General features: G+C 34.5%; 4 protein-coding genes and 1 long non-coding RNA gene across 7 annotated transcripts; 3 read left to right on the top strand and 2 right to left on the bottom strand.

Moving 5' to 3' along the window:
- The first annotated feature begins 21 nt into the window (after window positions 1–21).
- LOC108195746 (uncharacterized) lies at window positions 22–2,396 on the top strand. The gene is made up of 3 exons (XM_017362702.2): window positions 22–1,576; window positions 1,665–1,786; window positions 2,073–2,396. The coding sequence occupies exons 1-3, from the start codon at window positions 1,455–1,457 to the stop codon at window positions 2,144–2,146; spliced, it is 318 nt and encodes a 105-aa protein (XP_017218191.1). The 5' UTR covers window positions 22–1,454; the 3' UTR covers window positions 2,147–2,396.
- Window positions 2,397–2,797: 401 nt separating this feature from the next.
- LOC108196513 (14-3-3-like protein A) lies at window positions 2,798–6,330 on the bottom strand. Its single transcript, XM_017363828.2, has 5 exons — window positions 6,173–6,330; window positions 4,878–5,379; window positions 4,636–4,758; window positions 3,939–4,055; window positions 2,798–3,032 (listed from the first exon to the last, which is right to left on the bottom strand). Exons 2-5 carry the CDS (start codon window positions 5,361–5,363, stop codon window positions 2,982–2,984), a joined length of 777 nt encoding a protein of 258 aa, XP_017219317.1. The 5' UTR covers window positions 5,364–5,379; window positions 6,173–6,330; the 3' UTR covers window positions 2,798–2,981.
- A 519-nt stretch (window positions 6,331–6,849) lies between these two features.
- On the bottom strand, window positions 6,850–15,036 carry LOC108196672 (T-complex protein 1 subunit zeta 1). Its single transcript, XM_017364069.2, has 16 exons — window positions 14,837–15,036; window positions 14,557–14,698; window positions 14,395–14,458; window positions 13,882–14,017; window positions 12,766–12,917; window positions 12,628–12,675; window positions 12,385–12,477; window positions 10,217–10,323; window positions 9,568–9,682; window positions 9,368–9,454; window positions 8,259–8,463; window positions 8,005–8,099; window positions 7,669–7,737; window positions 7,475–7,582; window positions 7,264–7,382; window positions 6,850–7,120 (listed from the first exon to the last, which is right to left on the bottom strand). The coding sequence occupies exons 2-16, from the start codon at window positions 14,688–14,690 to the stop codon at window positions 7,045–7,047; spliced, it is 1,608 nt and encodes a 535-aa protein (XP_017219558.1). The 5' UTR covers window positions 14,691–14,698; window positions 14,837–15,036; the 3' UTR covers window positions 6,850–7,044.
- A 1,522-nt stretch (window positions 15,037–16,558) lies between these two features.
- On the top strand, window positions 16,559–20,837 carry LOC108193203 (probable dolichyl pyrophosphate Man9GlcNAc2 alpha-1,3-glucosyltransferase). 3 transcript variants are annotated; one of them, XM_064081682.1, is made up of 8 exons: window positions 16,629–16,768; window positions 17,117–17,160; window positions 17,252–17,707; window positions 17,939–18,063; window positions 18,189–18,296; window positions 19,126–19,287; window positions 19,857–20,109; window positions 20,241–20,837. In XM_064081682.1, exons 3-8 carry the CDS (start codon window positions 17,488–17,490, stop codon window positions 20,687–20,689), a joined length of 1,317 nt encoding a protein of 438 aa, XP_063937752.1. In that variant the 5' UTR covers window positions 16,629–16,768; window positions 17,117–17,160; window positions 17,252–17,487; the 3' UTR covers window positions 20,690–20,837. The 3 variants fall into 3 exon arrangements, with proteins under 3 accessions (XP_017215252.1, XP_063937752.1, XP_017215253.1); XM_017359764.2 differs by having other exon boundaries at window positions 17,880–18,063; XM_017359763.2 differs by lacking the exon at window positions 17,117–17,160 and having other exon boundaries at window positions 16,559–16,768; window positions 17,880–18,063.
- Window positions 20,838–20,952: 115 nt separating this feature from the next.
- On the top strand, window positions 20,953–21,402 carry LOC135147836 (uncharacterized). Its single transcript, XR_010285708.1, has 2 exons — window positions 20,953–21,092; window positions 21,193–21,402. It is a non-coding gene; the product is annotated as an uncharacterized LOC135147836 (long non-coding RNA).
- Window positions 21,403–24,054: the final 2,652 nt, after the last annotated feature.

The raw sequence follows: 24,054 nt of genomic DNA, 5'->3' as shown, positions 1-24,054 counted from the left end.
AATTTTAAAAATGACAAAAATGTGGCCAACATTTGACTCCGCTTTTTAATTTATTGGCTGCCCTTAGAAACGTTAATGTCAGCCGTTAACTTCATTAAAAAAACATAAAATCAAAGGGTATTTTGGTCTATTCCTCTCCACACCCTCCTTCCTTTTCTTTTTTTTCCGTTCAATCATGTTGGGCCGCTGTCACATGCTCCGATCATGTCACTATGCCGCTGCCAGACACTCCGACCATGTCCCTACTTCATTAGTCAGCCTCACGAAACCTCTCTTTCTTCCCTCTCGTCTAATCACGGCCACGACCACCAGCCACGGCTACAACCACCAGACATCCAATTCGACCTCCCCTGCCCCCTTCTTCAACTCCAATTCATATACACAAACAATGTTGGAACAACCCAACATTTTTTCCAACCACTGCCTTCCTACATCCCCTTTTTACCTTCAACCATCGTGTATCTCATAGGTGAGATGAAAATTGTATATACACACACATATGGGGCCAAGCTACCTAGCTGTTTCCGTGGGAGGCACTAAGTTACTGATATATTCAATCTGATGCGTGTTGAGTCTGGGCCTCTAATCGATTAAATTACCACTGTATAATACATGATTGTCAATCAATTCATATACAGAGATTTAGATGTATTCACTTTTGTATTGAAAATGGTATGCTATTGTCATGAGTTCATCCCAATTATAATTTCATAAATACACAATTACCCTTTGCTCCGTTACTTCTGTTAGGGCAGATTTAACGGCAGCCAACAAATTGAAAAACGGAGTTAAATGTTGGCCAAATTTTTGCCATTTTTAAAATTCAGCCATATTTTTGCAAATCGGTGTAAAATTTAGCCACGTCTTTGTGATTTACTCTAATATAAATTGAACCTAATTTACTAGGATTTCACACAACTCGAATGGAAAATATGTTAATACAAGGAAGGTGAAATGCTAATAGAAAATATATTTCCACGAAGAATCTCCTGCTTTCAGAATGAATTTTTTTTTCTATAGGGCCGGTAATTTCTCTAGTACGTAACGTTGAGTGTGTCAAAAAATTGGAGAGTATTCGAATATAACTGGACAATGAAAATGATAATGCAGTATAATTATGCAAAAATACCCGGAAAATCAAATAAAATTTTATAAATCTAAACAGTGTTTTGGAACCAGACGCGTGCTTTTAACTAAAGTACGCAATTTTTCCCAGCATAAGGTTACATAATGAGTTATTTTTGTGTAATTTTTTGCTCTAGTAGAAACGAAATCTAGCGGAAGATTGAATTAGCTGACACGTGTGTTGCAACCAGAAATTAACTCCAAATCTAGAGGAAGACCAGATTAGTGTGGGGAGGAACGGACTTGTTACTCCAAGCTTTTATATAATTTTGGTTCATATATATTTTTTATCTTTCGGACAGTTCGAACTGTTTTTATAGAATTCAGTTATGAAGATGCAGAGCGGGTTAGTGAGATTAATTCGAACACAGAGCTCATTTTGTTTCGTCTCGGAGATTCAAAAGGCTGCAGGGATCAGATTTAACTCAGATAAAACTACAACCAAAAAAGGGTGAGTAATGTACATAGTTTGCATTCTTGTCTTTTGATGATATGATAAGATGATGCAATGCATGCATTTTTCTGTTGATGAAGAACAGGGATGTGATGTCGGATACGTTTGGAGAGGGATACTCATCGAGGTCAGACGAAGAAGGTTTTGGAGGTACGAATCAGACCGTTCCTGGTAGTCGCAGACAGGATAGTAATCAGAACTCTACAGGTAAATGTAGAGCTACCCTCTTCGTCTAGTGTTAAAAAACAATATGCATATGTAAATGTAGGCCTAGAAAACGACCTCAGGAAGGAATCGAATGAAAAATTGTAATGATTATTTTCCGAGGTTAGATCACTGATTGATTTTATCCCTAGTTAAATATGATGCCTGGTATGGCTTTTGATTCATCTGTCTTTTACAACTCTGTAATCTGCATTGCTAGTCACTAATGAGATATTATATTTACTGGTTTGTTCTGACAAGTACTGCAATGATTTTTATGTGAATGTAGGATACGACAAGAGTCAAGGGAGCGAGGTGAAGGAGAAAGAGCAATCGCGACATCAGACTAATCCCCAGAAATGAAGCAGTGCCTGCTACCAAAGATAACAAGTGATACGCAAGATGAGATTTCTTCCTTTTGTTCCTGTAGCTAATTTCGGTAATAAGGTGTCCTTAGTATCATCATTCTAATTCTTTTGTTCTTTAGGCTTGCCTTGTCTTTATATTTTCCTAAATTTGAACTAGTTTAAGTCTCTTATTGTTTTTCAAGTTTTTGTGAGAGGAACTAACTGAGCTTTAATCTCTCTAATACAAACTGTGAGAATTGGCTTACAAATGATTTTTCTGTCGAGCTGAAGTTCAACCTGATATCTATTCTGATTTATAAATAATAATCTTCTATTTTAACAAGGGAATTTGTACCTACGATGGTTGACAACATTCTACCAGCAACTAATATGAGGAAATCTACCAGTAACCCATAGTAAATTTAAATGTCTGCACCTCTTCAGTTGCCCTACAATATTTTTGGTGCAACTGTAGGTGTATTTCCTCAAAATTTACTGTCAAATCAGCCTCAATGCAGCACCAAAGATTCACACCAATAGAGTACATGAATACTAGTTGAATTTCAAATTCAAAACGAGTGCCACTTACAAATTCATGCATCAGTACCAAAAACTAAAAAAAGAAAAAAAAAAGGCAAATAAATAAATAAAAAAAGGAGAAAACGAATAATAAAAAAATAAACTACACTTGACTGCAATTTAGAAGAGCCATAAATAGAGAACCCAATCACAACATCAATCATCAATTGAAATCCAAACTAGATATTTCCAAATCCTTGCGAAATGAAAATCTGTAATAAAGACACAATGTGACGAGTACACAATACTATTCTAGCACTTCATTGATGTTGCTAATCATCAGATGGCTTGGGATCCTCTTTGATTTCATCCCCAGCTTCGTCCTGAGAAAGTAAAAAAACAATACAACATATTTAGAACTAGAACATCCGGCATCAAGTGTCCAACAACATAATGGTCAAGCAAGCAGTATATTATAACCAAGCTCACAAAGTAGAATCCAAGATAACTTGGTGCAGCACAACATGACCACTAACTATAAAAGTCAAGTATTACAAATCTATATGATTTCAAGGGCAAAGGTAGTAGTAGCCGCTCAAATTCGACAAAGACGAGATTTGTTTGAATATCTATACCTTCATATTTGGCTACACAATGAATGAGAAGAATGTTTGGCTATTGACAAAATATCCATAGACAAGACACAATGAGTGAGTATGGACCCGATACTAATTTGCGCACAACCTTTATTACAAATCACTCGATATATATATTAGTATATTATTAATTCTCCAAATGTTTGATATAAATTAGTATATTATTAATTCTCCAAATTTTGAATACAAGACAAACTTGCGAGTACTTTTTTTATATAATAAACACACTCACACACCCGCAGCATTGTCTTTGACATGGTTCGATCCCTCGACATCCCGAAAAGGAAGCGAGAGAGATATTATTGAACCAAGAATCCATGGGTTACTATTCACAGTCATAGAATCTAACATTATATCTCATCCTTTTTCTTGCCTTCGCAAATATGGTAAGCCTCACAACATGCCACGGATTGTTTTAAATCTATTAATGTCACTTCATCTTCATGTTAAACTAGTAGCAAAAATCACATTTAATGATTAGCCATTTCGAAAAGTAAATCGCAACTGACCAGAAAAAGTTGGAGATTAGAAACCAAAATAAAACTAGCACAACATGCACACATTGCATTTTACAAGCATGAAGGTCCCTACATATAAGGCATTCAAGGTGCAAAGTGTAGAGAGAATATGTACCGCAATATCAGATGTCCACAATGTCAGATTGTCACGGAGAAGTTGCATAATTAGTGTGCTATCCTTGTACGACTCCTCACCCAAAGTATCCAGTTCAGAGATTGCTTCATCAAAAGCCTGCACATATAAGCAACTTCTGGTCAATAAATAATAGACGTGTAAGATATATGAAGCAGCATATTCACAATGTTCAAAGAGTGGAACTACAAGTGGCATCTCACTTATTCATATGTGTTCATGAGACTAAATTCAAGAATCTATGTTAGCATTCCACAAAAGAAGGGTATACCTTTACATAGTCTCACACATGTAATAGATCAGCATAAAACTTTAAAAGTTCAAACTATCAAGGTTAAGAATAGATTCCTAATCTCAGTCTGCGCTGAATTCTATTAAAAAACAATAGTTGACATTTTGTTTTACAGTGACAAAGCAGACAAAAAATGCCATCCTATTCACAAACATAGATGTTATCAGAATAACAAAAACAACATTTGTAATATTAATGCGTAAAAAAATCTGATGCCAAGTTGCCAACCACATTCTTGATCATGATGAATATCTACTATTACTTTTAAAGTATGGCCAGTTTCACCGATAGCAAGATAAAATATTACCCTGATCCAGTCCACTAGAGCTTAAAGATACATAAATAAATAAAAGGGTAGAAAGAAAAGATTAAGGAAGAGAGATATACCTGCTTTGCAAGGTTGCAAGCACGATCAGGGGAGTTGAGAATTTCATAGTAGAAAACAGAGAAGTTGAGTGCAAGTCCAAGCCTTATTGGGTGAGTAGAAGCCAATTCAGCTAAAGCAATATCCTACAATTGGACAAGAGATGCGTCTCAATTCTCAGAAACATGATATAAGAGGTACTTCATTCCATTTCTCTTCATTAAAGAAAGCATTGTGGTTATTAAATGAATTCAATATAAGCTACCTGAGCAGACTTGTATGCTAGCAAGGTGCTCTCAGCAGCTTCTTTCCTCTCAGCCCCAACCTTGAACTCAGCCAAATACCTGTGGTAATCACCTTTCATCTTCATGTAGAACACCTTTGACTCGGCCGAAGATGCAGAAGGAACGAGATGTGAGTCCAGAAGGTTCAAGATCCCATCACAGATCTTGCTGAGTTCAGCCTCGATCTTACCCCTGTACTCCTTAATAATGTTAACATGATCATCGTTTCCACGGCTCTCTTCCTTCTGCTCAATGGAAGATATGATCCTCCAAGAAGCCCTTCTTGCTCCAATGACATTCTTGTAAGCAACAGATAGAAGATTCCTCTCTTCCACAGTAAGCTCCTCAACATCTACAGTCTTAGCAACTTTTTCCATAAACTCAACCATTTCCTCATACCGCTCAGCCTGTTCAGCAAGCTTGGCATTGTAAACATTGTCCTCACGAGATGCATCCGAAGCCACCATCTTTACAGTTATTTATCTGCATACAATCCAATTTCATTTTATTCTTAATTAGAACAGATAAAATTATATAGCAATGATTCCACCAAAATTACAAGCATTTCACTGACACTAAAAAAACCTGAGTAACTAAAGTACACAACAACATCCACACTCCTGCAATTCATAATCACATGATTCATATACTGCATAATCAAATTACTAATAAATCAAATCATTCAACTAATTCGAAATCTTCAGCTATAATTTATAGTCACTTGCACCACAGTAACAATCGAATAAAAAATCAGCATCACTGTAACCGACAATCGGTCTCCGGTTTTCAAATCTCTAGCCAAGATCTGCTTAGGACGCATAATTAGTTAATTACATCGACTATTAAATATATATATATATATATATCAAAAAATTCAACCAAATACATTTCAACAAACTAAAAATAAAATAAATTCCTCAAATTAATCAAGCATATATTCAAAAAAATCACACTAGACCCCGATTTTCAGTACAACAGTAAAACTAAACATTTTTTTAAATATAGAATAAAAAAGTAACAATTCAACAAGTTGACTAACTTAAACTCCACTAGTAAATTACGACAAAATCGCTAAATCAACAGATCGGTCAATTCCGATGTCGTCGAGAAACAATTCAGCAGTTGATCAGTTGAGCAGCAACAAGCAAATTGAAATCAATCGAAAACAATGTAATAACAAGCAGTTTAAACAACAGAAATGCACAAAAAAAACATAGATCTGAATAAACAGGTACGAGATGTAAGAAAAGCAAACCCTAGAGAGTAGAGAACTGACCTTCGAATTGAAAAATAAGTGATGTGTGGTTTGATTTGGGGGCGAGAGAGAAGCAGCAGACGTGAAGATGTGAAATTTATAAGACGGATGAAATTGGGCTGGGTTTGGGCCCAATAAGAAGGTGACAGCTGGTAAAGACGGTCAAAATGAAGATGTGAATACTTATGTTATTTTCTCACGGGCCTCCTAACACTACGCGGCTTGTCCAGTTGTCCCACCGCTGGATTCCGGGCCCACTCACACCTTCAAATGATGCTGTTTTTTATTTTTATTGCTAAGATTCATATATTTTTTTAAAAATTGTTAATATTTAAAGCCACAATAATCAAAGCAATTGTACATATTTTATTATTTTTGTCGATTCTGCGGTAATCCAAATCATAATTGACAATGTATAATATTCATTCCAAGCTTATTAATAACGATGAATAATGTATGATAATTGATAATGATGAAAATCATGTCATTTAGATCTAATCTAATTTTTATAAAATTCAATAAACTATTTAAAAGAGTTTCAAAGTTGTCTAATTTTTATAACATTCAATAATCTTTTTAAAAGAGTTACAAAAGTTGTCGAAGAATACTAATGCTAAATCCCGTTTCCCGTTGAACATTGTAAATAACTTCATGTGGAGATGGTATCAAACTGAAATGGAAGAGTTTTTAAGGAAAACTGAAATGGAAGGGGGTAAAAAATTGCATACTGCTCAAATTTGGCATCCAAAACGGAGAACTAGTGTGTATCAAACAAAGAGAAATAACAAAATTCGGAATCATCAGCATTCACAAATTATGGGATCCAAGTATACATCTAGAAATTGCTTTAAATAAACATCCACATGGAAGAAGTACAAAAAGTAACAAAACAATTAGGTTGGTTTCCGCATGTTTCGCCCTGCACGAATTACTTCATCCACCAGTAACAGCTGAGATGTGATGACAGGCCTGCAAGACAAAAGAACATATATTAAATACACATGTACTTTATAATCTTAAAATGCAATTTTGGATCTAATCTCAAAAACACATGAGATCTGATATCAGAGATGCCAAGACAAAATTTTGCCAGAGAGTAAAATGGAAGTTACCCTGAGTTGATAATTTGTCGTTTCACCGAGTAGTTGTCAAAAATTCCTTCCATCTGAGGGTCAATAGGTTCACCAGTGTGCTGGTTCAGTCCCACGACATTCCCCTTGTCATGCTCCCCCTACATATATTTTATAAAGCAGACATTAGTGTCACCTATATAACACTTGACATTAAGTAAAACCAAACCTAGCTTATTAAAATTAGTAGTACCGTGAGAGAAATGATGACATCCTGGGTGTCAAGGCCAGAGTTTTCAGCAAGTGTCTTGGGCACCACAAGTAGAGCATTAGCAAAAGCTTCAACGCCAAGCTGTGCACGCTGTTCAATAGAAAACCATGTTAACAAACTACAGAAAACATTCTGCAATACTTGCAACAAATAATGTGATGGATAGGTCTCAATACCCCTTGAACAGTTTTCTTCACGTCGTTGAGTAAGTGCTGTCTGGCTGCAACTTCAAAAGCCCCTGCCCCCTGAATCGAGCACAACGCTATATTACATTGCACATCAATGTTATCTGTTTTCTATATTGAAATAAAGTGCCTCATTCTGAAACTGGGACACATTAGCCCAATTATGTATAAATAAATTCAAATTGGCCCCTGATCAAATTTTCTTCTCACTCAAGCGGACCAATATATATATATAACAGTTCAAGCTTCTATATATATTCAACAACAGTAACAGAGAACGCATGGTCAGTCAATGAGCCCAGTGCTTATAAAGAAAAGACAGCTTACGAGTACAACTGACTCATCCTCAATGGTGTTTTTAACAGCTCTTAGTCCATCACGAACAGCATCCTTAATTTGGGCAATGGTATGATCGTTAGGCCCTGGACCATCGAGGATGGCAACAAGATTAGTTGACTAAACTACAAAACTTAGCAGTAGTCCACTTCTTACAAGGGAAAATAGCAGTTCTAGAAAATGGTTAACATCTGACAATCATGTAAGTTGCAAGTGATTGTATTTATGAAAGCACTTCAACATACCTTTGATTAAAATTGTACAAGAGTGAGGGTTCTTTACATTCTCTACAAACGTGTACTTCTCTTCGCCAAGGACATGCTCATACACCAGCCCAGCCCAACCAAGACAGTCTGGAGTCAACTCATCAACTGAATTAACAGCATCCCCGCCACAAGCCAAAATTAATCTTTCCATATTCCTTCTCTTTGCTCTTCGGAGGGCAATAATCTACGGGACATTATAAAGCAAGTTAAGAGATATATAAAATTAACAACCGGAAGATTCGGGGTAATTGCAGCATCATACATTTCTTAAGCTTCCATCCTGTTGCTTATAGTAGAATATAGTATGATAAAGAAATTAAAGATATGTCCAAAAGAAAAGAAATATTGCATCTGTATCTTCTAATATCTCATCCTGGGGTGTTTTTGTTTCTTTAGATATTTTTCGCCCAAACCCCATATAGGCCAGGACCCAATTCTACAGGGAACCAAACTTTTAGTTACAGTGGCCAAGAGCCCTAAAGTGGCCTTCACAAGAAACACCTCTTTTGTTCATAAAATACTAAGTTCAATAAAAATTTATACATATAAAATTAGATGCACTTCCAGTAAAGCAATGAATGTACTGAATAGTTACAATAGAAAAACATTATTATGCTGGTATTATGCAGGAAACCACTATAACAGAGAAAACCGATTAATTACAGATTGCATGCGCTATGTGAAATTTGCATGTCACTAGGGTACTGAGGTTATCATATATTAGCAATGAATCATTTATCATAGATAGATATTAAGGGTCTCTGGTTTCAAATTGGAACGAAACAGTGGCAGCGAGATAAATGGTACTTAAACTATTGTTGTGAACCACCAATTTAATACTATACAAGCTCTGTAGAGCTGAGGAGTTTATTTTGTAATGAAAAGTTTACAGCATATAAGTAATGAATGCAAGTCGATAGGAAGTACAAAAGGCATACAGAACATAACATGCTAAACCTTTTCCATAATAATTAAGAAAGGAATTGATACAAACGCAACAAAAACTAACAATCAACTCTGAAAGGTAAAGAGTCCACAGCTCAACTCCTGTATCTAAAGATAGTTATTCATAATTTTATATGACATACCCCTGCCCTAGCAAGAAGGTCCAATGACGGGGGATCAATTCCTTTTTGGTTGATGACAACAAAATTGTTATCAGTACCTGCACAAACCTAAAAAAAAGGAGTACATTTAGCTTAATAATCTAAATTTACAAGCATGTACATAAATAAACAAAAACAAAAATCCTGGTTTTGCTGACACTCCAAGTTCCTTGATTTAGTACCTTATTCTTTAATTCAATAATTTTCTTAACTCTCTCATCAACAGAACGCCTTTCTGCTGCAACCATTGCTTCTCTTTGTTCTGCATTTGAGTAGAAAAATCCTGCATTTATTTCACTGAGGAAAAAACGAGTTCAGCATCAAAAAGTTAAAATAGTCATCATAACTGAAAACGACTATTCTCCGAAACTGTGAGCATGCAGATGGCAAATACAACGCCACTGCATAAAACCCCGACAAAAAGGGACCGCACCAAATGTGCGTACAGCTTACCCCAGAATATGAACTTACAAGGAAACAATGTGCTCTAAAATTAACTGAAATGGTGGCTAACTACTTTAACTACAGAGGTCACTATAATTTTCTGTCTCGTAAGCCATTATATAATCATTGAAAGTGGATTGCATTCTAGGGGTAGACTGCGAAGTAAATGTTTGGATTAGTTACAATAATACATGCTTTTTAGTTTTAACATATCCAAAAAAAATTGCTTTCCAGCACCTATGAACAAAGTTATGGATAAACAGGGAGATTGTTTTGGATTTGAGGAGATTAAAACCACAAAATTCCCGAATAATAAATATATTAAAAAATACTATCACATGTTTTGGTGGCTGGTGGGACGGGGGTGTGAGCTTAGCACAAAATTACCTTTTCTCATACTCTAATGATACATTGCAAGTCAACATATAACAGTTCTCTGCACGTCGCTTCATATCTGGATGTCTTGAGCCATGGTCAAGGACGAGACCCTCAACCTACAATGCACAATAATCAAGATATATTAACGCGGTGACTCTGAATCATACACAACAACCACAAACAAACACTTACACAACATAGCACTTCTCACTAGCACGAAGCCAAAAACCATGGAAGCTAAAGCCTTCACAACACAGTACTCTAACTCATACAAATGTCATGCATCTTAATTTTGTACACAATTAACATTTATCGTCACATACTATAGCATATCCATAATATATGGTATGCCTATATGTACTTAAAAGTGCCAAGTTCTTAAATGATCATAAATTAAGCAAATGTTAAGCAAAAGGCTGATTACGTTAGCAAATTCTGTTTAGACGAACATTAGTTACATTACTACACTCTTTTTATTTATAATTCTTCAAAAATTTATTATAATTATATAGGATAATATAGGTTAAGCTTGTTAAATTTAATATATGTTTATCAATGTATTCGTTGATTGTAATAGTAAATTAGTAATATTTATATCATCTATGACATGGCCTCATACAAATTATACTCTGGTTTTTATTTTAGCTGGTCCATCCTTGGGAAAACTTTTGACAGCCACCACTTGGTCCCTGTTTGCTGTACTCACTGTTATTTCGACAAAATTTCAACAAAATCTTTGAACCTTAAGCCAAATTTCAAGAGAGGCGAGCAAGTGAAGAGGAAAGCAAATTATGAAATTAGCATTCCTATTCATGCTCCCATAGTAAAAATTTTATAAACTCAGTCCAAAAATGGGATGATAGACCGACAGGGACTTAAATTAGAAAGACTTGATTGGTAATATACCCTTACTAACTAGTAACTAGGTACTATGTCATTCCAACTTGGGAGAACATTAAAGAAGTAGTTCCACTCTAATCTTTTCAAACTCGGGAACGAGTTAAACTCTTTTGTATTGCACTTTATTTACTTCTACTTGCATCCCTTTGCTTTTCGCCCCTTAAAAAACTTAGGAGAACAGTAGAACACTGAACATCTACGCGAATGATCGATGAAATTGAGAACGAGGACGTTGAATGCATGTGATTATGAAAATAAGGAGGATGAGATTAAACTACTGAAAATTAAGCATCTTGATGTTAATTCATCAATTATGATAAAGATTATGATGTTGATAACAAAGATGTTGATGAAGAGGTTTAGTTCTCTTAGCTTCACAACATCTTTAATAATTACCCAACTTGCACCTACATACTTTTCTATACTTGATTTAATAGTAGACTGTCAAGTGTGTGTGTGTGTGTGTGTGTGTGTGTCGACAGAGAGACGGATCATTCCGGGGGATAAAACTGACTTGGGTACACTTTTTGCATTCAGTGATGTATGATTAAGCTGTTCCCATCCCAATTTGACTTCAGTTGCCGCTTACTCTTTTGGAGAACTGATTATATGAAAGAATTACTTTATGGGCAAGCTTGAACAAATGTAAAAAGGTAAATCTCTAACCAATTTGAGCTATGCTATATTAAGCTTGCCATTGCCTAGAAGTTGACCGCACCTCATGGAAAATGATAGTAGGTTCATCTATCAAGGGGCTGCACATGCAGATGCGTTTACTTATAGCAGTATATATGTATCTCAGAAAACATACTAATTCTAAATAAAACTACATCACAATTGCAAATTAGTTTGGAAAAATTCTACATCTTCCCCAACTAGTAACTGAACAGACGCTGTGTGTTTGATGTGTTATATATTTCGTTGTCCTGCATTCAGGGATAATATTTTTATAGAAATAAAAGAATCTGTCATCTCTAATTTATTAGTTTATAAACCTTTCTGATCTAGTCGATTTTTTGCTTTATCTTCCCTTTCAGTATGGCGAATATTGGCAAGTATAGTAGAAGAGAAAAGAGGGAGAAAAATAACTAGTCCATGCATAGCCTGTCATGTGTTAATATTACTTTGACATAAAATTATAGTTCACATATGCATAACTGTTCCATTGAAGATGTTCAAAGTAAAATCTAATAACTTTCATCAATCTCAAATTTAAAGTGAGAGTAAGTGAGGGAGTGAGTGAGTGAGAGAGGGAGGGGGAGACAAAAGTTACATACTAGTCGAGTGTCGACATCAAACTTGTGCCTCATGTGCATAATCTCAACCATAAACAGATCAACAGCTTCTTCAGGCTTTCGAATGCAAAGCACCTGTCAAACAAATGCCACAAAAATTTGACTCTGAGAATAAATCTATGTCATTCGGTACAATTAAATATAAGTATAACTGTGGAGTGGAGAAGATCTTAAGACTGTAATTTTAACGTTAAGGAGGATATTATCAAAATCATATATACTAACCGCATTTACAACAATATCTGTCAATTGATCTGCCAATGCTTCATACAGCTGCAGAGAATATTAGAGACTTAACTTCAGAATCCACATGATAAAAATGCACAATGTGATTAGTAAATCAGAAGAGATAAACATATAAACCTTTGTTCTCAATGTTGTTCTGGCTACCATCTTCAATATTTCTCTATCAGGTTCATTACCCATCACTACTGGAGTCTTAAATTTTTCAAGAAATTGCAATGTCGCTTTCTTTGCAATTTCAAAACCATCAACCAAAAGTCGTGGATGCATTCCTGCAAGTAGAATAAAAGGGAGGTATTTTATAGTAATGTTATTATAAAAAGAAATAAGAATATCCAAAGACCTAGAGAGATTTGGATACAGTAATTTTAAAGAGAAAAATAATTACAACCACTAACTTAGGGATCATCTAAATTAAAAAAGGAGTACTACTTAAAATAACACGAGCTAAGAAGGTAAGGTGGATAAACGGTCCAATTGTAATCACAAAACTAATATGCTATAATAACTTGGCTATATATTGAGAGTTCACCAACAGGGTGTAGAGGAGAGAAAATAATCCTTCCGATACGAGGATAAACGGACAAGATACATTACAAACAAATCAGTGCAATAGAGGGTGACTCCCTCGTTTGATGTCCAAAAAAAATGTTGAGATACCATTCCAATTAAATCAAAATTTCCGTATCACAGGCACAGATTTTTATGTATGGCTTATATTACTTAGGGGGTCCCATTGGGATTCAATAGCACTCGTCTAATGTATTCCTTATATTTATTGCATCTTAAGTGTTACTGGTAAGTGTGGTAGCTAGTGTTACAAGTACAGCACTTCAGTTCAATAATTTACAACATTGAATGGGTGACTGTTGACAATTATAAGTGATCCAATTAGTGCCGCAGCTACCACTTCTAAGGTTTTAGAAGGAACGTTTACTTAACAATGACTAAAAGAATTACTAGATTTGTAATCTAGTTTTTTTAACAACATAATGATGAGAAATAATCTATCTCCAGTTCTCCACCTACAATAAGGTGTGCAGAAACCTCACAAATGAATGGCAGAGAGGGGCGAATATTGTCAACATACATATTTATACAGCTTTTGGCTTCTGTTTTGAGTGAAAAGTGATAATTGACCAACTTTAGTCTGTATTAATATATTTCAAATTATATTGAATTCTAGTGACTAGTAGTGTGCATGCTGCATTAGAAAAAATTAGAACAAGTAGAGACCTTCATCAATGTAGCGTTCAGACTGCTTCATTAGCTCGCCAATAAAGATTACAGTTGAAGTAGTACCGTCCCCACTAATATCATCTTGAGCAACAGCAGTTCGTGCAATCATTATTGCAGTTGGGTTTTGAATTTGCTACAGCAGTGAACATAATAATGATCAGCATTATACCAAGACATGTAGCTAAAAATTGAAATGATAGAAGGGGTTTAAACACTGAAACAGAGTAAGGCCTGTGCTGCATCTACCTAAACAGGAACTATTATCCATAAAAATCAAATTTCTCTTCGAAAAATTCCATGAACCGGGAAAAAAGGGTAGATATCAGAAAACAACTCAGCCTACTCATATTCAAATAAAAAGTAAGGCACATAAAGACTAGCCACCACAATGCATCTTAAGTTCTTAACCTAATTTAACAAAACAAAAATATTAATTAATTATTAGTAAAACATCGCAGCAAACAAACAAGCACCGGAACATCACAAGTCAAGACCGTAGAGCAAACTAACCATCTCTTTGAGCAGCGTGTTACCATCCTTGGTGAGCTTGATATCTCCAGATCCACCAACAAGCCTGTAATTAAGTAAATTAACAAACAATTGACAATATACTATTCAATATAATCAAATAAATAGAGTAAAACAACGCGTAAAAGTGAAACGGGATCTTACATTTTAATGGTTCCTTTCGGACCGAGATTACTCTTGAGAACATCTTGTAAGCCCTTAGCAGCATTGATATTCATGTGTAGAGCCGCGGATTTGTTAAGTACTTCGGCATTAGGGTTAAGAACTCGAAGAGACATTTTTAATACTGTAGATGTGTGATTTTATCAGATTTCACGTAAACAGATTAAGCTACAGCAAATAGAAAACCCTTATTTATATCAGAGAGATGTGTAGACTGGGAGAGAGGGAGAGAGAGGGAGGGAGGGAGATGGAGAGGGGTTACCTTGGAGTTATAACGCCGGGATAGATCGGCGATTTGAAGATCGAGTAGGAACAGAAGGGCGTTCCGAGAGGAGGAAAAAGAGGGGTAGTGAGTTAACTGAAACTGAAATGTGGGTTTAGGGTTTTCTAGAGGTTCTTTACTCTTTAATTACTACGACGTCGTATTTCAACCCTCGGCTCTCTCAAGGTATTCCCTTCTATAAGCCCACTAAATTATAATAAGCGAATATTATATACCGTCAATAATTTTATCACTATTAAATATATTTTTCAAAAAAAAAAACAAAAAAATATACAGGTATTTTAAAAATATATGTACAATTTTATTCTTTTTAGAAAAATTATTTTTTTATTTTTAACATAATTGTATATATACATTTTTTTAGGGATTTTTTTTTGTCAAATACATACTTGCAACTTGCGACTCTACAATTTCCAAATGGAATCAACTTTAAATATAACACCAAAATTTAAAATAAATAGGTAATTCAAAAATCTTTCTAGTTTTTGTGTGGAAGACACTATAAAAACTGATTTAATCGAATTTCAATAAATTATCACATATTTTCTCATATATCGAACTATATTTTATGAGAATATCAAAATGTGTGTGTCAAAAAACAACGTAAATAACCTGGAATAGAGTAAGTATAAAGAATAGTAAAAATTAAAACAACTATTGTTAAATATTGATATGGTTTGACTTATCTTAGAATATTTCCAACCATTTAGAATCTTTTGTTAAAAATCATTAATATATATTATAAATTAAAGTGTTGGAATCGAGAAAATCTAAGCCGAATGATACATTGTCCTTATTTAAATATAGCCAACATCAAATATGATGTTGGCTATATTTGTCAAATCTGTGCACATTTGTAAGAAATCGATTTCACATTATTTATTAACGTATTAAAGCGACATATTTTATTCATAACAACTTAATATTCACATTATGTTGTTAAAAATTTGTCAATATCATGGAATCATAATGTGATACATGTTCAACAAATCTTACTTAATATTTTAAGTATTCGATTTTGCCAACAAGTTTTATCCAAACCCGCTGAAGATGCTTTTATTTTTCATAAATAAACTATTTATTTCTAGGGAAAATTGTTAATATGTATTTTTTCTTCAAAAAATTGATTTATTTTTTAAGTAAAAAAGATTAAACGCCAATCAGATGCCGCAACTGAGAAACGTTATATCTATATATATATATATATAATTAAAATACAAAAAATAATAATTTACAATTATTATAAATTACTGAATATAAATTAACATAATTAAGCACGTTAGGTGAAACAACTATTAATAAGTTTCTGCTTAAAACCTCCTTTCAGAAGGAGAAAGTATACGAGGCTGTTAGGAACCAGAAGCCATTTCTGCTTCTGGCTTCTACTTTTTTTTATCCGTTTGTGTAAAGAAATAGAAACATTTTTAAGCAGCTGAGAATGCTATTCTCTCTCACAGTTTCTGTTTGTTTTCCAAATATTTTATTAACTTATTTTACTTCTCACTTTACTCCACTTCTTTATTTTAAGTATGAAATCAAATTTTTTAAATTTGGCCAAACGGACCCTATGTTCTTCGTGTAACTATCACAAATTTTATTATCGAATTTTATGAAAAATATTATTTTTATATATTATAATTTATAATTCATATTTAAATACAGGAAGATAATATTACACTTAGTAGTTACTGCGCTTTTCTTGAAGAATTGTAAACAGAAACCCGAATCGTAGAAGAGACTTAAACCAGGTTCGGTGCGGTTCGTTCTCGTTTCTTAACCGAGAAATACACTACCTCCTCCGCATGCTTGCGAGTTGCGAGACTAATTTTTCAACGACCGCGGCAAGAGCGCATGTTCAACGGTAGCGATTATCTATCACAGATTCAGAATCGCTTGTAAACACAGGAGGAGGTAATTGTGTATTATTTTCTCCCCTACCTCGCACACTCGTTTATAATCACTTGCTGAGATGCTTTCTAGTTCACACTCGCTTTTAATTCTAACTGCTTTCTAATCAGTAATTACTGCAGCAATTGAAGATGTTTCGATTAGTAGTTCCGTGAAAACCATCTTCAATTTCGATAGCTAATGAAATATGTTGGTTGTGGATCCATTTCTTTAGAGTATGACAGTATGTTTATGCTTTTTAAAAAATGTGGAATCTCACGTGGCGATTGTCGAATGGAGTAATATATAATTTCAGTTTAAATTTGTAATTGATTCTTGTAATTTAATTGGGTTGCACAATATTTGCTCTAGGTATTGCGAATTGGGAGAATTTGTTTTTTAGTATTGCATTGAAGGTAACATATGATGATGCTGACTGGAATAGTTTAAGCTTGTTTGTGGGGTTGTCGTGAAGTTTGGGGCCTGATGTGGTTTATTTATGTACAGATTTTTTGGTTTGATCTCGGGTTGCATTTCGTCATTTCAAAAATTTTGGAGTTGAGGGCATTGTAGGACTCTACTACTTTATTTTTAGATGGTGAGAGAGATGGAGAAGACGACAATGGAGAAGGGGGATTACAAGAATAGTGCTGTTTTGTTTCTTTGCATTAGCGTGTTTGCATTGTTGGTTAGAGTTGCTGTATCACTGCATCCCTATTCAGGTGCTGGAAATCCCCCCAAGTATGGGGATTTTGAAGCACAAAGACACTGGATGGAGATTACACTTGGTCTTCCTCCTCAGGAGTGGTATCGAAACAGTACCATCAATGATCTCAGCTACTGGGGACTTGATTATCCTCCCCTTACTGCTTATCAGAGCTATGTTCACGGTCTTTTACTTAGATACTTCCACCCTGACTCTGTCTCACTTTATTCTTCGCGCGGACATGAATCCTATCTCGGGTGTGTACTCTAATTCTCCGGGTGAAATTTCTTTGGAAGTCATTTGTATTCTCAATCTTTATCCTGAACCACCAGTATGCATATATTTACTACTATGCTAATTATTTTTCTGTTACTAACTGAAACCATTGTCCATAGATTCGCCAACCTCTCTTTTTGTCTTTCCCTGCAGAAAACTACTCATGAGATGGACAGTTTTATTGTCTGATGCCTTGATATTCTTTCCTGCAGTTCTTTGCTTTGTCACTGCATATTATTCTGGACAACAGGGTACACATAAAAATAATATAGCCTGGCATACCACAATCATTCTGCTTAGCCCATGCCTCATCCTAATCGATCATGGTCACTTTCAGGTATATCTTTATTATTGGAGTCATGGAAGTATTTCTTTCTAAAAGTAGCAAATTAACAGCTGGAATTCCATTTTATCTTGTGTGATTATTCTAAAGGTTCTCATCCTTTTTTCATTAATTGTCAGTATAACTGTATCAGCTTGGGCCTTACTGTGGGAGCTATCGCCGCCATTATATCTGGAAAAGAGCTTGTTGGTTCTTCTCTGTTCTGCCTAGCTCTTAATCACAAACAGGTCTCCACACTTCCCACAAACATACTATTTAGCTCAAATTTATAAATCCCCAGCAATGGAACCATAGTCCACTTCTATAATATATTTATCCACCGTAACTGGTTGTATTCAAAGGTGTGGTTGTAACTGCTTGATTGTTTATGTATTTATATCTTTGGACATTGAACGAAGCTTGCCATTATTAAATTTATTTTGTACACCTCGCCATGTATCTGCATGAGTCATGATGTCAATATGAAAGCTATTAGGTGTCTACTCTGTGCTCCTATATACCTATTTAGGTGTTGATAGTGGAAAATGTTTACGAGGATAGACTGTTATGCATATTATTCAAATTGATGGGAAAGAGAAAAAAATGAATAGGAGTGCTATGGACTATGGTTATTATTCAAATGACCAAAATTTAAAATTCCTAATCGCCAAGAAATTTGCCAAAGTATTAGCTATCATAGCAGCTGATTATATAGCTTAAGGTGTGACATAGGGAGTCTACAGTCTAAACAATTTACATAGACTGATCACTGAAAACTTGGTATATGTCAACATAAGTGCTATCTTCGGGGCAAGATAATGTTGTCAAGGATTTAAATGTGTATCATGCATATGGTAGCCCCTATCGTGCTGATCTTAGGTACTCTTAAAACTGAGCATCCGTAGAATGGGATTGATCATTAAATTGCAAATTGTGAAAGACCTATTGGATGACTGTTATAATAGAGCTTTAAAAATTCGATAAGCATACATACTGATTCATTTACAACGAACTAAAGAATTATCTATTTTAACGTAATAATCTTCTAATTAGATGTTTTTCTTTCTGTTTGTGCAGATGAGTGCCTATTTTGCACCTGCATTTTTCGGCCACCTCTTTGGCAAATGCCTAAGACGCCGAAACCCGTATATTGAGGTACTTAAACTGGGGCTGGTAGTCTTAGGAACATTTGCTGTTGTCTGGTGGCCGTATCTTCATTCATTGAATTCCTTTTTAGAGGTAAGAACCACGACTTCTTACACATGCAAGTCTCACTAAACATTATTGCAGTCTATGTTGTCTACTTGCATTTCTTCTCTGAAATTGTGTTTAAAAAAAAATGCAAAAAGTACATCAGGTAGCAGCTTCACTATGTATGAAAGATCTGAATGAGGATTGGAGATAAAAAAGTTGCTCAGTTAACAGAAAGGCAGAAAATATCTTCAATAGATGCTTTTATGTATTTAAACATATTCCATCCAAGAGTTTAACACCCTCTCCTTATGACAAACATATTTTTTTAGTAATTGTTATAAGAATAGTTATACTAGTGGACTGCAACTATTTCTGACTTTTTTTTTTATGTAGTTTAATCTGAATAAAACAGGTTCACCTAGCCTTCTGAGAGTAGGAGGTAATTAACATGTATTTAAATATATTTAAAGTGTCGTTATGATCTATTTGAAAGAAAAATCTACGAGCATCGAGGTTACAATTGCTTCTAGAATCAATCTTTCATTGGTGGGTGTAATTTTTTTTTATTTCTTGAGGATACCCCTGTTTTTCGTTATCAATGATGCTTGCTGCAGGTGCTCTCTCGTCTAGCTCCATTTGAAAGGGGGATTTATGAAGATTATGTGGCTAACTTTTGGTGCACAACTTCAATAATGATAAAGTGGAAAAGATTGTTCACCACTCAATCACTAAAGCTTCTTAGTCTTTCTGCTACCCTTTTTACATGTCTGCCTTCAGTGGTTCAGCAAATAAGATATCCAAGCAGTCATGGTTTCTTGTATTCACTGCTAAATAGTGCATTCTCCTTCTACATGTTCTCATTCCAAGGTATTTAAAAATTTACCTTTCTTTATAATTATATACCTTTTTTTTTAAAGGTTAATTATATATCTTTCCATTCGTGATTTTACATCTCAGTGATTGTAAATAAATATATAATCTCTCTTGTGACGATACAGTACACGAGAAGTCTATTCTACTGCCTCTACTGCCAGCAAGTTTGTTGGCTTTGGAAGAACCGTCTATCTTCCAGTGGCTCATACAGTTCGCATTGCTCTCTATGTTTCCCCTTCTTTGTCGTGATAAATTGGTAATACCATATGCTGCCCTATATGGTATTTTTATACTTCTTTACAATGCACCTGGTTGGAAACAAGATGCCAGGGAAAGGAGTTCTACATCCACTGCAAAGTCATTACTAGTCGCTGTTATTACTATGATTTCTGTTCTTCTTCACGTCATATACTTGACCATTAGTCCACCCAGGAGGTACCCCTTTCTCTTTGAAGCCATCATTATGCTCTTATGCTTCTCCCAGTTCATTGCAGTTGCCGTTTACACAAACAAAAAACAGTGGATGTTATCAAAACAGCACTCTGCTCCGATGGCCAAAGAAAAGCACCTCTGATTTTTATTTATCTATATTAACTGATTTCGGATGATTTTGACGCCTTGAATTGATGGATTAAATATCTACCACTTTCTTAAGGACATCTACCTTTTCAATATACTGCAAATGATGTTTCTCAGTAATGAACCCAGTTGAATTAAATCTACCTTCCTGTCTTTAGGAGCATTACAGTTAAAGTGCTTTGTTGAAATTTGTTGGGGCGAGTCTGAAATTATTCAAGTCCAGCTACTTGGAGTATTCAATTTCGCTTTCTCTGTTATGGACTAAGATGTTTGAAAATCCCTGTCAGTTCTGAAACTGAAAAGTCAGTCATCCCAGGTTAATTTGAGATTACAGGCATATGCAGCTTTTACGTAATTTCAAGTCAGGAGGGACACTCACGAGTTATGTCAAGTTTCAGGTCAATTTATGTCAACAAGATTTTTCATAGTTGAGATCCATTATTCATCTGTTTCTATCGCGCACAGTTCGATTCTGATAATACTGTTTATGACTATTAGTCGGTTCAATCGAAGTCACCCTTGCAATCAAGGAGTGTGATATTGAACAGACATGTGAGTCTCATAATGCAAAAGGTTTGGTTCCTGTAGTGAGTATGAAACTATTAAAGCTCCAAAGTAGTTAGGGATTTGAGGGTTGAAGTATCAGTATCTGGATAATCAATTACCGATATATATACAGATACCATAATAAATAATAATCTACATGAACTTGATGTGTGTATGTAATCAGGTCAGCAGTTGACATATCAAATTATACAGGTTCAGTAGTGAAGAGATGGATGGCTCAGGCAGTGTTAAGAGTCAAAGGCAGGGATGGTAGAACAGCTGCCTGTAACTACATTTATTAATTAGCACCAAATATTTAATTTGGAAATTATGAAACCCTACTTTGTCTCGGCACTCAGCAGCACAGGGCACCAAGTTCAACTTGTTTTCACCTATATCTATATCTATATATTATAATGTTTCTTAGAAAAAAAATTAGTTTTGCCTAACTAGAAATGATAGAATATAATGATTTTAATTCTTTTCTTGTATCATGTTAAGTGACTGACCAATTTTCTTAAAATTCTCAGAATATTTGGTTACAAAAACTTTATTAGAATCAAAACATTTTACATTCATCCTCACTCAAAAACTAATTTTATAAGTTGGTATTGGATTCCAGATGCATATTTTCGGATATAATTTTGTCTAATGTATTACTGAAACCGTACTCAAATTCTTAAGCTAGAGCAACTCCAACATATTAGATATCTGTAAATCTAAGTTCAGATATCTAATATTATTATTTTGAAGAAGCTGCTAGCATAGGATACGTTGCTATCAGCTCTCTACGAAGTTATCGGTGTGTATTGCCTCTCTCCGTCCCTATGGGATAGGGGTGTACACGGTTCGGGTCGGACGGGTTGAAGAAATTTAACGATCCAACCCAATTAAATCGGGTTTTCAAATTCTCAACCCAAACCATAAAAATTAAATTCATAACCCAAACCAATTTGTATTACTTCGGTTCGGATCAGTTAGATCGGGTTATGAAATATAAAATAATTTCTTTTCCATAATCTAGCAAAAACAAATTTCGACACATTAAAAAATAAAATTTTAACCGAATGTACTACAGCAAGGAGGTGAAATACCTAGTATATACAAAATGAGTTGAGCACTATAACATCTGCACTGCTGCCCAAAACAATTAAAGTTCATACCAAGTTATGCTCGATACCAGACACTTCAGAATTACAGCGATAAATTTAAAAATTAAGTTGAACAAAAACAATAGTAAAGCAAAACAAACCAATAATTAGCAAAGTACAGCAAATCAACAATTAGTTAAATGGCATAGGCTAACATTTTACTTGGGTGGGCTGAATAATTTTTGTATGTAATTTAATATTTTTTAATCGGATTGGGTTGGATCGGTTAAAAAAAACGAAACCCGTGTCCAACTCGGGTTACTCATTTTTTAATCCAATTATCAATCGGATCAAAAAGTTCGGATTGGTTCGGGTGAAATATGGTCGGTTTGGGTTGGTTCGGTCGGTTTCACTGACCCGTGTACACCCCTACTGTGGGATGTAATGTATACATGTGAAATGAACACGGAGATTAATAAAAATGTATAAAGTATGGTAAAATAATGAGAAAGATAAAGAAAAGTAGGTAAAGTGGCGGGACTCATGAATATTTAATTGATATATTTGAAAAAGTAGATGGACATAGTGGGTGAGTGGGATATTTATATTCTAAAAATTTACTATTTTGGAAAAGTTTTGAAATGTATATAATTAAAGGGGACATTTGAAAAGAAAAATGTATAAAAATCAGAGGGTCGGAGGGAGTATGAAAAGAAAAGTGTATAGAAACCAGCGGGCCGGAGAGAGTATATATTTATAGTACACATGGACTCGGTTATGTCTGTCTTAATTTGACATGTTTACATTACGTCTGTGATAATTAAGGTCCCTCGGTGGATTGCTTCTTTGAATTTTCTCAACACTGTCGTACTCGTGTGGTTGTGACCTGTGGGTTCTGACTTGATTTCTAACAGAAGAATTGCTTCTTCAATATGTTAGATGGACAAGTCCAACGTGGCGTTGATCTAGTAATGATGTTTGGAAGTTTTTCAATACGAGCAATAAGTTGTGATCAAGAATTCAAGATTGAGCAAAAATGGGAAATAGATTTTTTTGCCACTCAACTTATAATGTTTTTAGAAACTTACCACCCAACTAATTTTTTTATTCTTTTAGTCACTAATGTTAGGTTTAGTTTTGTTTTTAGCCACCAACTTAGGTTTGGATTTGATTACTAGCATTATGATAATTTTTTGTAGCATCATTTATACATAGTTATAGTATCTAATCTTTGATGATGTGTCGTATGTTTATATCCTTATATATAGCAATAATAATATAATATGAGCCAATGAAAAATTAAAATCAGGAAAAATAGTAATTAGATTCTAAAAATTCAATAAATCATGAATATGAAATCAATGATTTTAAACAATTCACCCTCTCTCATAAGATAAAGTGTAATTGAGTGATATGACGCATCATCTTTCGCTATTAAACTTTCAATGGACTAGCTCAGTCTAAGATCTCTTTTAAATTTATCTTCAAAAATTTTAATAACTTTATCTTATTATAATTTTCGAGATAAATAAATAGAGAGGAAAACTTAATTTTCGATGATTGTCCTCTATATATAATGCATCATTTTATATTATTATTACTCCCTCCGTCCCTCTCATTAGTTTACAAATTTTCTCTAGTGCTTAGCATGTATTTAAGATTCTTATAAAACATAGTTTCATAACTTATTTTTGTGTGTAAAAATTCAAACGCTGAATTTTCA

The sequence above is a fragment of the Daucus carota genome, chromosome 7 (genome assembly GCF_001625215.2).
Source record: "Daucus carota subsp. sativus chromosome 7, DH1 v3.0, whole genome shotgun sequence".
Lineage (NCBI taxonomy): Eukaryota > Viridiplantae > Streptophyta > Magnoliopsida > Apiales > Apiaceae > Daucus > Daucus carota.
Note: the sequence above shows the minus strand (reverse complement) of the source record. Positions and strands in the feature narration are given on the sequence as shown.